The sequence below is a fragment of the Schistocerca americana genome, chromosome 5 (assembly GCF_021461395.2).
Source record: "Schistocerca americana isolate TAMUIC-IGC-003095 chromosome 5, iqSchAmer2.1, whole genome shotgun sequence".
NCBI classification, from domain to species: Eukaryota; Metazoa; Arthropoda; class Insecta; order Orthoptera; family Acrididae; genus Schistocerca; species Schistocerca americana.
In genome coordinates this window covers 28,220,278-28,235,260 of record NC_060123.1, presented here as the reverse complement: position 1 = coordinate 28,235,260, position 14,983 = coordinate 28,220,278, and the positions used below count along the sequence as shown (strand labels likewise).

At 45.5% G+C, this 14,983-nt stretch overlaps 1 protein-coding gene across 1 annotated transcript in view; it reads right to left on the bottom strand.

Moving 5' to 3' along the window:
* LOC124616737 (tensin) overlaps nucleotides 1–14,983 on the bottom strand; it is a 517,648-nt gene that overhangs the window by 359,921 nt on the left and 142,744 nt on the right. The window contains exon 5 of the mRNA XM_047145102.1: nucleotides 2,340–2,589. Within this exon, the coding sequence (XP_047001058.1) occupies nucleotides 2,340–2,589 (250 nt within the window). The remainder of the gene's footprint in view (nucleotides 1–2,339; nucleotides 2,590–14,983) is intronic.

Below are 14,983 nucleotides of genomic sequence, written 5' to 3'. Positions count from 1 at the left end.
CAGCGATGATAAAGCGGTTACTGCATCGATGATATCAGCCGTAAATAGAAATATTAAAAAAGGTAGGAAGATTTTTCTGTTTAGCAAAAGTGACAAAAAGCAAATTACAGAGTACCTGACGGATCAACACAAAAGTTTTGTCTCAAGTACAGATAGTGTTGAGGATCAGTGGACAAAGTTCAGAACCATCGTACAACATGCGTTAGATGAGTATGTGCCAACCAAGATCGTAAGAGATGGAAAAGAGCCACCGTGGTACAACAACCGAGTTAGAAAACTGCTGCGGAAGCAAAGGGAACTTCACAGCAAACATAAACATAGCCAAAGCCTTGCAGACAAACAAAAATTACGCGAAGCGAAATGTAGTGTGAGGAGGACTATGCGAGAGGCGTTCAATGAATTCGAAAGTAAAGTTCTATGTACTGACTTGGCAGAAAATCCTAAGAAATTTTGGTCTTATGTCAAAGCGGTACGTGGATCAAAACAATATATCCAGACACTCTGTTACCAAAATGGTACTGAAACAGAGGATGACAGACTAAAGGCCGAAATACTAAATGTCGTTTTCCAAAGCTGTTTCACAGAGGAAGACTGCACTGTAGTTCCTTCTCTAGATTGTCGCACAGATGACAAAATGGTAGATATCGAAATAGACGACAGAGGGATAGAGAAACAATTAAAATCGCTCAAAAGAGGAAAGGCCGCTGGACCTGATGGGATACCAGTTCGATTTCACACAGAGTACGCGAAGGAACTTGGCCCCCTTCTTGCAGCGGTGTACCGTAGGTCTCTAGAAGAGCGTAGCGTTCCAAAGGATTGGAAGAGGGCACAGGTAATCCCCGTTTTCAAGAAGGGACGTCGAACAGGCGTGCAGAACTATAGACCTATATCTCTAACGTCGATCAGTTGTAGAATTTTGGAACACGTATTATGTTCGAGTATAATGACTTTTCTGGAGACTAGAAATCTACTCTGTAGGAATCAGCATGGGTTGCGAAAAAGACGGTCGTGTGAAACCCAGCTCGCGCTATTCGTCCACGAGACTCAGAGAGCCATAGACACGGGTTCACAGGTAGATGCCGTGTTTCCTGACTTCCGCAAGGCGTTCGATACAGTTCCCCACAGTCGTTTAATGAACAAAGTAAGAGCATATGGACTATCAGACCAATTGTGTGATTGGATTGAGGAGTTCCTAGATAACAGAACGCAGCATGTCATTCTCAATGGAGAGAAGGCTTCTGAAGTAAGAGTGATTTCAGGTGTACCGCAGGGGAGTGTCGTAGGGCCCTTGCTATTCACAATATACGTGAATGACCTTGTGGATGACATCGGAAGTTCACTGAGGCTTTTTGCAGATGATGCTGTGGTGTATCGAGAGGTTGTAACAATGAAAAATTGTACTGAAATGCAGGAGGATCTGCAGCGAATTGACGCAAGGTGCAGGGAATGGCAATTGAATCTCAATGTAGAAAAGTGTAATGTGCTGCGAATACATAGAAAGATAGACCCCTTATCATTTAGCTACAAAATAGCAGGTCAGCAACTGGAAGCAGTTAATACCATAAATTATCTGGGAGTACGCATTAGGAGTGATTTAAAATGTAATGATCATATAAAGTTGATCGTCGGTAAAGCAGATGCCAGACTGAGATTCATTGGAAGAATCCTAAGGAAATGCAATCCGAAAACAAAGGAAGTAGGTTACAGTACGCTTGTTCGCCCACTGCTTGAATAGTGCTCAACACTGTGGGATCCGTACCAGATAGGGTCGATAAAAGAGATAGAGAAGATCCAACGGAGAGCAGCGCGCTTCGTTACAGGATCATTTAGTAATCGCGAAAGCGTTACGGAGATGATAGATAAATTCCAGTGGAAGACTCTGCAGGAGAGACGCTCAGTAGCTCGGTACGGGCTTTTGTTGAAGTTTCGAGAATAAACCTTCACCGAGGAGTCAAGCAGTATATTGCTCCCTCCTACGTATATCTCGCGAAGAGACCATGAGGATAAAATCAGAGAGATTAGAGCCCACACAGAAGCATACCGACAACACTTCTTTCCACGAACAATACGAGACTGGAATAGAAGGGAGAACCGATAGAGGTACTCAGGGTACCCTCCGCCACACACCGTCAGGTGGCTTGCGGAGTATGGATGTAGATGTAGATGTAGAACGAGTCGCGAGCCGTGCTCCGGTAGCTCAACTGGTAGAGCACTTGCTTGCGAAGGGTATAGGTCCCGGGTTCGAACCCCTGTCCGGGATACAGTTTTAATCTGCCAGGAATTTCGATATCAGTGCGTACTTCACTGCAGAGTGACTGGTGAGTGGGGGGCATACGCACCGTTGCAGGCGTGGTCGAGCTGGTGCCTGGTGAAGGAGAGCGTGTAGTCGGCGACGGCGCAGGTGTGGAACTGGCAGGCGAAGATGAGCTCGCGGGAGGCGGCGGGGGCGGGGTGCCGGTGGTAGCAGCGCAGCAGCACGTCCCCTCTGAGCGGCAGGCCGCGCCCCGCCAGACCCACCGTGAACTGGCGCGCCGTCGGGCTGACCGCGTGCACGCCGCTCGTGTACACCGGCACCAGGCCCTCGTACACCTGCGCACAGTGGAGGCGGGCGCTGCACCAGCAACCACAAACAGACGAACAAACAGCGCGCCAGCAGAGCAGTCAACACTGAGCTCACTGGTCGAAACACTACTAACCTCCTTAAACAAGTCCACTGGTCACATTACAGCTCTGGAAATGGTGGAGGAACCGGTACCAAACACTCATGTTACTTGTCATTGTTCGCAGGAATCAGAATAGTCAAGTATCCACATGCGTGATAGAGTTTAGCGACGAAGCCCACTTACATTTGGATGGGTTCGTCAATAAGCAAAAATTTGCGCATTTGGGGCTCTGAGAAGCGGAAGTTCGCGACCGAGAAGTCTCTTCACCCTCAACGAGTGACTGTGTGGTGTGCAGTGTCCAGTCACGGAATAACCGGTGCGGTATTCCTTGATGGCATGGTGACTGCCGAACGGTACGTGAAGGTTTTGGAAGATAATTTCATCCCCGTTATCCAAAGTGACGCTGATTTCGACAAGATGTGGTTCATGCAAGACGCAGCTCCAAAAAATGGCTCTGAGCACTATGGGACTTAACTTCTGAGGTCATCAGTCCCCTAGAACTTGGAACTACTTTAACCTAACTAACCAACGGACATCACACACATCCATGCCCGAGGCAGGATTGGAACCTGCGACCGTAGCGGTCGCTCGGTTCCAGACTGTAGCGCCTAGAACCGCTCGGCCACTCCGGCCGCCACGCAGCTCTACCCCATCAAATGAGAAGAATGTTTGATTTCCTGCAGGAGCACTTTGGGGGCTGTATTCTGGCTTTGGGGCACTCAGAGGCCACTGGCATGGCCCTCGATTTGGCGCCATATTTTCCGGATCTGAATGCACGCGACTTCTGTTTGTGGAGCTATATTAAAGAAAAGGAGTACAGCAACAACCCCAAAACCATTGCTGATCTGAAAACAACCATTCAGAAGGTCATCGACAGCATCGATATTCCCACTCAGTCCGGAACCGTGCTGCTGCTGCTGCTACGGTCGCAGGTACGAATCCTGCCTCTGGCGTGGATGTATGTGATGTCCTTAGCTTAGTTAGGTTTAAGCAGTTGTAAGTCTATGGGACTGATGACCTCATATGCTAAGTTCCATAGTGCTTCGAGCCATTTGAGTTTTTGATGTTCCGACACTTCAGCGGGTCATGCAGAATTTCGCTATTCGTCTGCGCCAGTGATGGTAGGTATATCGAACTTGTCATAACCTAAATCTGAATATTATTATAATTATAACGATTGTTCCCCTTTAGGAGAGCGATTGGACTTGAATTCATAATTTCATCTTCGGATGTTTTTCTTCTTTGCTTCCCAAAACCTCCTCATCCTCTCAGAATGCTCCTTCTTCCGTTCCTCTGTCCATTTTTTACCAGGCTGACGCGATGTTCTTTCCCCAAACTTCACACTTGTGATTTTATGCCGGCACTCGGTGCGATCTTCGAGATTTTTTATGTTGATCTGCTGTAGATCCCTCTGGACTTCTTTCAGCCATTCCGTGCCACATTTACTCCTTGTTATAATATTGAATAATTTCTTTGCTGTTCTGGAGTCTTCCATCCTGTAGATGTGTGTATAAAATTTGTCTCGGCGCTTTCTGATTTCATGTGTTACTATGTCGATCTTTGTATAGAGCTCGTTTTGTGGTCTCTTGTAGATTGGACCGTAAATCTTCCTGAGAATTTTTCTTTCCTGCTTTTCTATTTCCTTAATTTTAGAGTGACCATCAATCACCATTGTTTCAGCTGCATAGATTGCTTCTGGATGAATATATATATATATATATATATAGAGAGAGAGAGAGAGAGAGAGATACGTTTACATGTCCAATAAAGTGGTTGCACGCTGTAGTTTGTAAGTAATTTACCTTTTTTTCATATGGTTGAATACTTGCCAGTGGGCGTATGGGATCAATGCAGGAGACCGAAAGGCTGAAAGGTGTTGTGTTTGGGCACGCCCATGACCACACCTTGACAGTGGAGGTACCTCACTTATTCACATACTAAGGCGGACTATCCAATGCGTGTAGAAGCAATGCTGTATCACTCGCAGCCGTATCACACCATCTAAGTGGTCTTATGACAGGGACCAGAGACGAATTTTTGACGTTAGACAATCAGTTATTTGTTGCTATCTGTGAATGTAGGTACATTTCAACTAGCTTCCGAGTAACATTACGAAAGACGCTGCATGTAATGGAGATTTGAATCCTGCAGGATTTGTTGCTATCTGTGAATGTAGGTACATTTCAACTAGTTTCCGAGTAACATTACGAAAGACGCTGCATGTAATGGAGATTTGGAGTCGGGTGCACCGCTAAAGGCAACTGCTCACAGTGCTATATAAACCAGGACGGCATCAATGAGCCAAACGGCAAAGAAACTGAACAACATTTCACGAGAGGCTTGTAATGCGGTCGGAAGAGACGCGATTCGCCTTTTTTTCAAGTCGGGCAATACGTCGAATTACCGACACCTCAAGGAAGTGTTACATTCGCAGTATGTCGATGGAATAGTTCTTGCTGGAGGTAATCGCGTGATATTTTAGCTTCGTTTTCCGTACTGTGACATTACTGTCACCTATTGCTAAGCGGTAATTTTATTGAGAGTACCGGAAATGTAATCTTGGGAGGAAGGCTTTACATTTTTCGCGCAAGGAAGCTGCTCTCCAGGTGGTGTCTCAAGGTCCCGTTGTCAGCAGAGGACAATCAGTGAATCTCATTAACAGAGACCAGCCTTGCCAGGGAGACAGGAAGTTCTCGCTGAAGTGAGGATTTGGACTGCTTTTTTGGCAAGAGATGGCGGCTTTCCTAGCTGAGGACTGCCATCCCCAGAGAATAACTGAGTTCCACATTTTTTGCCTTTTCTGCACGAACATCAGAGATCGAGAGTCACTCTGCTGGTTTGAGGAAGATGGTCATCCAATCTAACTGCGTCACCCCACCACCACACTTGGTGCGAAGAAGATGATCAGTCGAGGAGACGCTATTACAGCCCGGTACCAACCTTGTGTTTGTTAAGGTGCGTTATGTACGCCAGGAGCGACAATTTCCCACTGCGATCCTCTTTTTTTATGAAATAAGGCATATTCTATTGCGTCACATTGGCAATAATATTGAGTTTTCCCCTCCATGTAGCTTTTAAGTAGAGGGCTAGGGACAAACTTTCGTCGTTATTCATCTACCAGCCGCCGTCTGGTGGTGGTGGGTGCACACATTGTTGATTTTGGGCAGATGTAAGGTTCCGCAATCTGCGGTAGCGTGACTCACACTCTGCGCAGCTCGCTACTTACAAGTTCTGGCACACAGTTTGAGTTGCCCATTTGATTATAATCCGTGATTTCGTCTCACTAACGCTGAATTCGCGAGCTGCCCAAAAAAGCATAACTTGTAGCCCTTTCCTCATGTAGTCTTCCATACAATTTAGTGCCCCCACTGTGTCAGCCTCCTTTTGTGTGAATTCGGTCCAGGTTTGTAGAAAATCTTGCTCTGTGTTAACTTCTTGTGAATTTTGTCTAATAATTAGAGCAAAAAAATTGTTTTATTCAGACTTGATTTAAATTACAAGATCCTTTAAATTCCCCTATAACTTTTCCACAGTTAGGTGACCAACTAATAATAAACACTCGTATAACATTTAACACACCCAAGCCTGTTGTTCTGACTGTGGCATTGTTATCATTGTAAACAATGGACAAAGTCGACGATCATTCTTTACTATTTACTGAAGGTAGCGAGCATTGCACTCGCTTGTCTTGATTGCTGTGTATTGTTTAATGCTATTTGATAACGACCCTGCAGTACTCAGACGTAATATGCAACAACATTCTGTAACAAAATCGTAGTATAATGCAGCACAAGGGTTAACTGTCTTCACAGACAGCATAAAACTACCAGTATCATGACGTGGGACCACTCATTCTGGTTAGTGTGAACATGAACCAAAATTGTTATTGAAATCATGTGCGCCCCTTCTTCTACATCATCGTAATGAGTGCGATACGGACACACCCATGTTCCAAGACCATGTTTACAGGCATTCATTTAATACGTTGTTGGTTCGCTGAAAATCCAGGTACCCTATGGCAACTTGACTGACGCGCTGAATCATCCGATCTTAATCCCATAGAATAGGCGGATGAGACAAAGCACTCAACAACCACACGTTTTGGTATCTCTTCAGGACCTGATTATCAGTGAATATCTTCAGACGAATACGGCATACCTAAAGGAATTTGTGGACTCTCTTCCTCGCCGAAACGAGAACGTAATCAGAGCTAGATGTCGTGTTAGTCGGTATTAGCGCGATGTCTTTTGGGAGTCATCAATTAATTAACTAGTGCGCTTGTAGTAGTTGTTGTTGTCTTCAGTTCGAAGACTGGTTTGATGTAACTTCCAATGCTTGTTTAACCTATGCAAGCCTCTTTGTCTCTGCATAGTTACCGTATCTTACATCCTAGGTAACCTTATGGGATGCTGGTCAGGATATTCTGACTATATTTTTAAGTCCAGTTCTTCAGAATTGGCCGGCCGTCGTGACCGAGCAGTTCTAGGCGCTTCAGTCTAGAGCTGCGCTGCTGCTACAGTCGCAGGTTCGAATACTGTTTCGGGCATGGATGTGTGTGATACCCTTAGGTTAGTTAGGTTTAAGTAGTTGTAAGTTCTAGGGGACTGATGACCTCAGATGTTAAGTCCCATAGTGCTCAGAGCCATACGAACCATTTTTTGAACAACGTTCAAAAATTCGCTCCGAACACGGCTCGACGAATTCTTCGCCTCAAAACCACGTGATTTCTACAGTAGCGAAAACTAAAAGTTACCCCAGCGTTAGCAAACTGTTGTAAGTAGCCAAGGAGTATATATTACTGATGACTAACGTTAGCGTCGTGTGTATCTGTTGTTTTAAGGGCTGGGGTAGGACGTCAAACGGGCCGACTTGGAACAGGAGAGGTTCAAATGGCTCTGAGCACTATGGGACTCAACTGCTGTGGTCATCAGTCCCCTAGAACTTAGAACTAATTAAACCTAACTAACCTAAGGTCATCACACACATCCATGCCCGAGGCAGGATTCGAACCTGCGACCGTAGCAGCAGCGCGGCTCCGGACTGGAGTGCCTAGAACCGCACGACCACCGCGGCCGGCGAGCAGGAGAGGCATCACATGACATTTTAATTTCCAGTGTCTACACTTTTACAAATAAATTCATAAAACTTTGTCAGCATCACGAGGAAGGATTCAGGATTCACACTCATTGCAGTGGAAGTTCGAAAACATAAAAAAATAATTTTTTTACGTGCGAAATGTCATCATTTTTTCACTTACTAATGGCTGCATTTGTTGCTATAGGTACACTTTTCTCCGTAAGTTAGAGAGATTCTTCGATGAATTTTGCACAGCATACATACCATACTTACAGGTGTATGAAACTCTAGAATTTATTTAATTTATGAAAAAATGAACGAGCTATTGTATTTTAAACTTCATGTTTAGAAAATACACAAATTTTGTAGTTAATTACCTCAATTTTAACCACAGTTTTTAATAGATTTGGAAAATTCTAGAGTTTCATACACGTTTAAGTACGGTTTGTATGCTGTGCAAAATTCATCGAACCATCTCTCTTACTTATGAAGAAAAGTGTACCTATAGCAACAAATGCTGGCATTAGTAAGTTAAAAAAATGATGAAATTTCACATGTAAAAAAAAAATACTTCGTTATGTTTTCGAACTTCCACTGCTATGAGTGTGAATTCTGAATCCTTCCTGGTCATGCGGACAAAGTTTTATGAATTTATTTGTAAAAGTATAGACAGTGGAAATTAAAACGTCGTGTGGTGCCTCTCCTGCTCCACGTCGGCCCGTTTAACGTCCTACCCCCCCCTTACATCTACATCTACATCTACATTGATACTCCGCAAGCCACCCAACGGTGTGTGGCGGAGGGCACTTTACGTGTCACTGTCATTACCTCCCTTTCCTGTTCCAGTCGCGTATGGTTCGCGGGAAGAACGACTGTCTGAAAGCCTCCGTGCGCGCTCTAATCTCTCTAATTTTACATTCGTGATCTCCTCGGGAAGTATAAGTAGGGGGAAGCAATATATTCGATACCTCATCCAGAAACGCACCCTCTCGAAACCTGGCGAGCAAGCTACACCGCGATGCAGAGCGCCTCTCTTGCAGAGTCTGCCACTTCAGTTTGTTAAACATCTCCGTAACGCTATCACGCTTACCAAATAAACCTGTGACGAAACGCGCCGCTCTTCTTTGGATCTTCTCTATCTCCTCCGTCAACCCGACCTGGTACGGATCCCACACTGATGAGCAATACTCAAGTATAGGTCGAACGAGTGTTTTGTAAGCCACCTCCTTTGTTGATGGACTACATTTTCTAAGCACTCTCCCAATGAATCTCAACCTGGTACCCGCCTTACCAACAATTAGTTTTATATGATCATTCCACTTCAAATCGTTCCGTACGCATACTCCCAGATATTTTACAGAAGTAACTGCTACCAGTGTTTGTTCCGCTATCATATAATCATACAATAAAGGATCCTTCTTTCTATGTATTCGCAATACATTACATTTGTCTATGTTAAGGGTCAGTTGCCACTCCCTGCACCAAGTGTCTATCCGCTGCAGATCTTCCTGTATTTCGCTACAATTTTCTAATGCAGCAACTTCTCTGTATACTACAGCATCATCCGCGAAAAGCCGCATGGAACTTCCGACACTATCTACTAAGTCATTTATATATATTGTGAAAAGCAATGGTCCCATAACACTCCCCTGTGGCACGCCAGAGGTTACTTTAACGTCTGTAGACGTCTCCCCTTAAGAAGATACGGAAGAACGCTACGAACTTGTGCATCAACCTAATACTTTCCTTGCCAGCCGGTGTGGCCGAGCGGTTCGAGGCGCTACAGTCTGGAACCGCGCGACCGCTACGGTCGCAGGTTCGAATCCTGCCTCGGGCATTGATGTTTGTGATGTCCTTAGGTTAGTTAGGTTTAAGTAGTTCTAAGTTCTAGGGGACTGCTGACCTCAGATGTTAAGTGCCATAGTGCTCGGAACCAATAATACTTTCCTTACCGCGTTACGTGCTCTCAACTCCACTAGGCGGTATTCCGTCTCGAATTGTCAGCGATCACAATATTTTGAATCATCATCGTATCGAGCACGTGGTGTGAATCAGGACAGACCGTTTGAACACGTGTAAATTAATTCTAGGATGCCTCTAATAAATACAAACTGCGTACAATTGCTCTTACTGGTTTATCGTACCTTCTAAAAGTCTAATGTGCACAGTTCATACAGCACAGACCAAGAAGAGTATGTTCTTTAACAAAAATGATCCTCTACACCTTCGTTCTGCTTCGGTACGGCCCAGAGACCCCTGTGCAAGCGATACCGGCGCGCCGCGGTCCATTAATTAGACTGTGGCCCCTCTTAAATCGCGCGTGGTCAGTCTGCAGTCCCTGGTGGCGTGGAGAGCGCCTTGCTAATTGGACAGTCGAGCTGGCCGCTGCCCGCTGCTGGCCAATAGAGGCCGGTCGGTGCCCCCATTACGCACAGCATGTGCATTGCTAATACGGACGGCGCTGGCCGCCCAGAGTAATGGCTCGTCTCTCTGCCCTGCCCTGCACAGTGGATTGCTTCTCTGCAGCTTCAGTGCAGGGCGAGGCAGAGGCTGCGCACTGCTCGGTATGGCCACAGAGCAGGCGACAGCTCCCTTACCACTGTGGCGGCGTAGCTGTGACACGGGTCTGCCTCGAGTTAAAAGAAGAGAATCCATACCAAAACATGATTCCACCGACTTCCCACGTTTTATTTTGGTTGCTACATAGTAATTGTAGCGAGAACCCTTTCATTAATCGAGAGTGAGAGAGAGAGAGAGAGAGTGAGAGAGAGAGAGAGAGAGAGAACGAGCTGTAACTGACAAACTATTAACTTTCCTATAGATTTCTTACCATCTGGTGAGCAAGATGTATGAGACAGGCGAAATACCGTCAGACTTCAAGAAGAATATAATAATTCCAATCCCAAAGATGCAGGTGTTGACAGATGTGAAAATTATCGAACAATCAGTTTAATAAGTCACGGATGCAAAATACTAACGCGAATTCTTTACAGGGAACGATGACCGTCGCAGTCTGGTCCCTTGAATCCCCCAAACCAACCAACCAACCAATTCTTTACAGACGAATGGAAAAACTGGTAGAAGCCGACCTCGGGGAAGGTCAGTTTGGATTCCGTAGAAATATTGGAACACGTGAGGCAATACTGACCCTACGACTTATCTTAGACGCTAGATTCAGAAAAGGCAAACCTACGTTTCTAGCATTTGTAGACAATGTTGACTGGAATACTCTTTCAAATTCTAAAGGTGGCACGGGTAAAATACAGGGAGCGAAAGGCTATTTAAAATTTGTAGAGAAACCACATGGCAGTTATAAGAGTCGAGGGACATGAAGGGGAAGTAGTGGTTGGGAAGGGAGTGAGACAGCGCTGTAGCCTATCCCCGATGCTATTCAATCTGTATAGTGAGCAAGCAGTAAAGGAAACAAAAGAAAAGTTCGAAGTAGGCATTAAAATCCATGGAGAAGAAATAAAAACTTTGAGGTTCGCCGATGACATTGTAATTCTGTCAGAGACAGCAAAGGACTTGGAAGAGCAGTTGAACGGAATGGACAGTGTCTTTAAAGGAGGGTATAAGATGAACATCAACAAAAGCAAAACGAGGATAATGGAATGTAGTCGAATTAAGTCGGGTGATGCTGACGGAATTAGATTAGGAAATGAGACACTTAAAGTAGTAAAGGAGTTTTGCTGTTTGGGGAGCAAAATAACTGATGATGGTCGAAGTAGAGAGGATATAAAATGTAGACTGGCAATGGCAAGGAAAGCGTTTCTGAAGAAGAGAAATTTGTTAACATCGAGTATAGATTTAAGTGTCAGGAAGTCGTTTCTGAAAGTATTTGTATGGAGCGTAGCCATGTATGGGAAGTGAAACATGGACGATAACTAGTTTGGACAAGAAGAGAATAGAAGCTTTCGAAATTCAGAAGAATGCTGAAGATTAGATGGGTAGACCATATGACTAATGAGAAGCTATTGAATAGGATTGGCGAGAAGTTTGTGGCACAACTTGACTACAAGAAGGGATCGGTTGGTAGGACATATTCTGAGGCATCAAGGGATCACCAATTTAGTATTGGAGGGCAGCGTGGAGGGTAAAAATCGTAGAGGGAGACCAAGAGATGAATACACTAAACAGATTCAGAAGGATGCAGGTTGCAGTAGGTACGGGGAGATGAAGAAGCTTGCACAGGATAGAGTTGCATGGAGAGCTGCATCAAACCAGTCTCAGGAGTGAAGACCACAACAACAACAACAGATTTCTTACACTCTTACTGCACAATTTTAATTCTTGTAAAATATACAGCTCATGGGGCCTGTGATGGACGATCTAGGGCTTAGAACGCCTGCAGTGTACAAGATACCATGTCAGTGTGGCTGTTCCTACGTCGGCCAAACAGTAGGCACTGTGGAGCAACGCCGGACGTAACACGAGAGGTGCTTACGCCTACGCTATCCAGAAAAATCAGCCTTGGCAGAACACGCCTTAGATAATGGACATCGAATTCTATTCGACGAAACATCTGTCGTTAGGAAGACGAAGGGATTTTGGGATAGCGTCATAAAAGAAGATGCTGAAATAAAAACCTCTCAAAACATCATCAACAAGGACGTCGGTTTGCAGCTCAGCACAGCCTGAGATCCGGCTATCGCGCTGTTAAAACGGGCGCGACGGACGAGGGATGAAAACATTACCATATATGGCGAGGAAGAGAGCACCAGTGACGTCACAGCCAGCTGTGCGGCCATATAACAACGCGGCCACGGCGACACAGCAGTCAGTCTTACCCCTTGACAATGACCGGGGAGAGCTCGGTCGAAAGCTCGTTGGATTTTAACCAGCTGACGCGGCTGGAAGCCCGAGTAAATTTTATTATGGAAAAAAAAATCTCTCAAAATTTGTTGTTGCAACAGTGCATATGGACTACATGAAATGGTTACGTTTACAGATGAATATCACAAGCGGTTATGAGGTGCCAGGCATCGAACCATGCTGAAACAACCAAATTAGTACATGGTGTAACCTCCCCGGGCAGCAAAGCAGGCATGCAGATAGCGAATACTGTGCAGAGATGATACTGTATACCACGCTTGCTGGGCCTGTTCAAGTAGTTCTGCAAGAGGAGCTGGTTGGCGAGTCACAGGGATCACACGTACTCGATTGGAGGCAAATCCGGAGGTTGTGCTGGCCAGAGAAGTTACTGCGCGTCTTGCAGAGCACGCTGAGTTTCACGGGCAGTGTGTGGGCGAACATTATCCTGTTGGAACAACACAGCACCTTCCTGTTGCAACAACGGCAAAAGAACATTCTGTACGTTCCGAACGCTGGTTAGTGTAGTATCCAGATACACCAAAGGTGAACGAGAGTTGTAGCTTATCGTTCCCGAGACCATAAGGCCTGGGGTAGGGACAGTCTGTCACGGACGAATGTACTCTACTAGACAGCGCCCCCCACGATTACGTCGCACTCGCTAACGACCATGACCTGTGTGCAGGCAGGAACTGCTTTCATGGTTGGAGACCACGGCGCGCCATTCTGTCTTCCAAGTGATCCTCTGACGGCGCCAGTCTAGCCGTGGACGTCGATGCTGTGGCGTGTGTGGAAGATGGACTGCAACTGTATGTGCCCGTAGTCCTACTGCTAATACCCGGTTCTCAACAATTCGTGTCGACACGTCTGGGCTCACAAGCCTTGTCACGTGTCCTGTGGTAACTGTACAATCTGCTTCTGCTGCCCTCACAACACGACGATCCTGGCGGGCGTCTCTGCTGCGTTGACGTCCAGAAACTCGTCTACTGGTGTGAAATGTTCACGTGATCACTGATAACAGAGTCACTGTGCAACTGCCGCAGCACGTGCAACTTGTACAGCAGTTGTCCTAAAAGACCATCCTGCCCCTCGGAATGTCACAATGTGACCCCTTTCAGACTCGCTCAGTTAGCTGTTAGATGCACGAGTCCGTCTCCGTCACATGATTGCTTGCTTTTTTCACAAGTTTTCATCACACTGAGGCTCCTGGCTGGGAGGAATCCCTATTAAAGGTTAGACACAGATGGTACTCTGGTAGCTATGCCACTAATCTATGTGTTGGGGACGACTTTGAAACTTATTACAAGTACATCTACTATCCCCCACCTGTCACATGCCGCTATCGAATTAAAATCGACCTCGTCTTTCCAAGTGTACTAATTTGGCCATTTGGGGAGTAAATGCATTTTTCTGTGATTTCAGTGATACACCTGCATGATTTTAGGCATTTTAAGGCTTCTGTGCGTATGTTGCAATAACCTGCATGATAGCACCCTTTACTGATGTTTATTTCTTATTATTTACGCCAAAAGTGCAGAACATGAGTACTTAAGCGAATTTTTTTACGCAGGCCGGGGTGGCCGAGCGGTTCTAGGTGCTACAGTCTGGAACCGCGCGACCGCTACGGTCGCAGGTTTGAATCCGGCCTCGGGTATCGATGTTCGTGATGTCCTTAGGTTAGTTACGTAAAAGTAGTTCTGACTTCTAGGGGACTGATGACCTCAGAAGTTAAGTCCAATAGTGCTCAGAGACATTTTTGAATTTTTGTACAATCTGAAAATTCTATAGTGAGCTCAAGAGCCTTAGTTCGGCTCGGTAGGTGACTTTAGCACGTCAACATACTTCGTGCCAATAAATTTAAATAAGAAAAGAGTCCTATCGTTACTAAACGATGTTGCCCCGTAACGGTATGTGATGAAGGGCAGGAAAGCAATTAAAATACATGATGTATCAAAAAGAATCGTTCGATTTGGAACGATGGCCTGTGTGGCTGAGCGGTTCTATGCGCTTCAGTCTGGAACCGCGTGACCGCTACGGTCGCAGGTTCGAATAATGCCTCGGGCATGGATGTGTGGGATTCTTTAGGTTAGTTAGGTTTGTGTGTGTGTGTGTGAAAACTTATGGTACTTAATTGCTAAGGTCATCACTCCCTAAGCTTACACACTACTTAACCTAAATTATCCTAAGGACAAACACACACCCATGTCCGAGGGAGGTCTCGGACCTCCGCCGGGACCAGCCGCACAGTCCATGACTGCAGCGTTAGTTAGGTTTAAGTAGTTTTTAGTTCGAGGGGACTGGTGACCTCCGAAGTTAAGTCCCATAGTGCTCAGCGCCATTTGAACCATTTTTCGATAAGGAACGTCTATATTTCTGAAACTAATAAACATATGGAATGAATTTTGTTTCTTGATGAACGGGAAACTCAAAAAGGT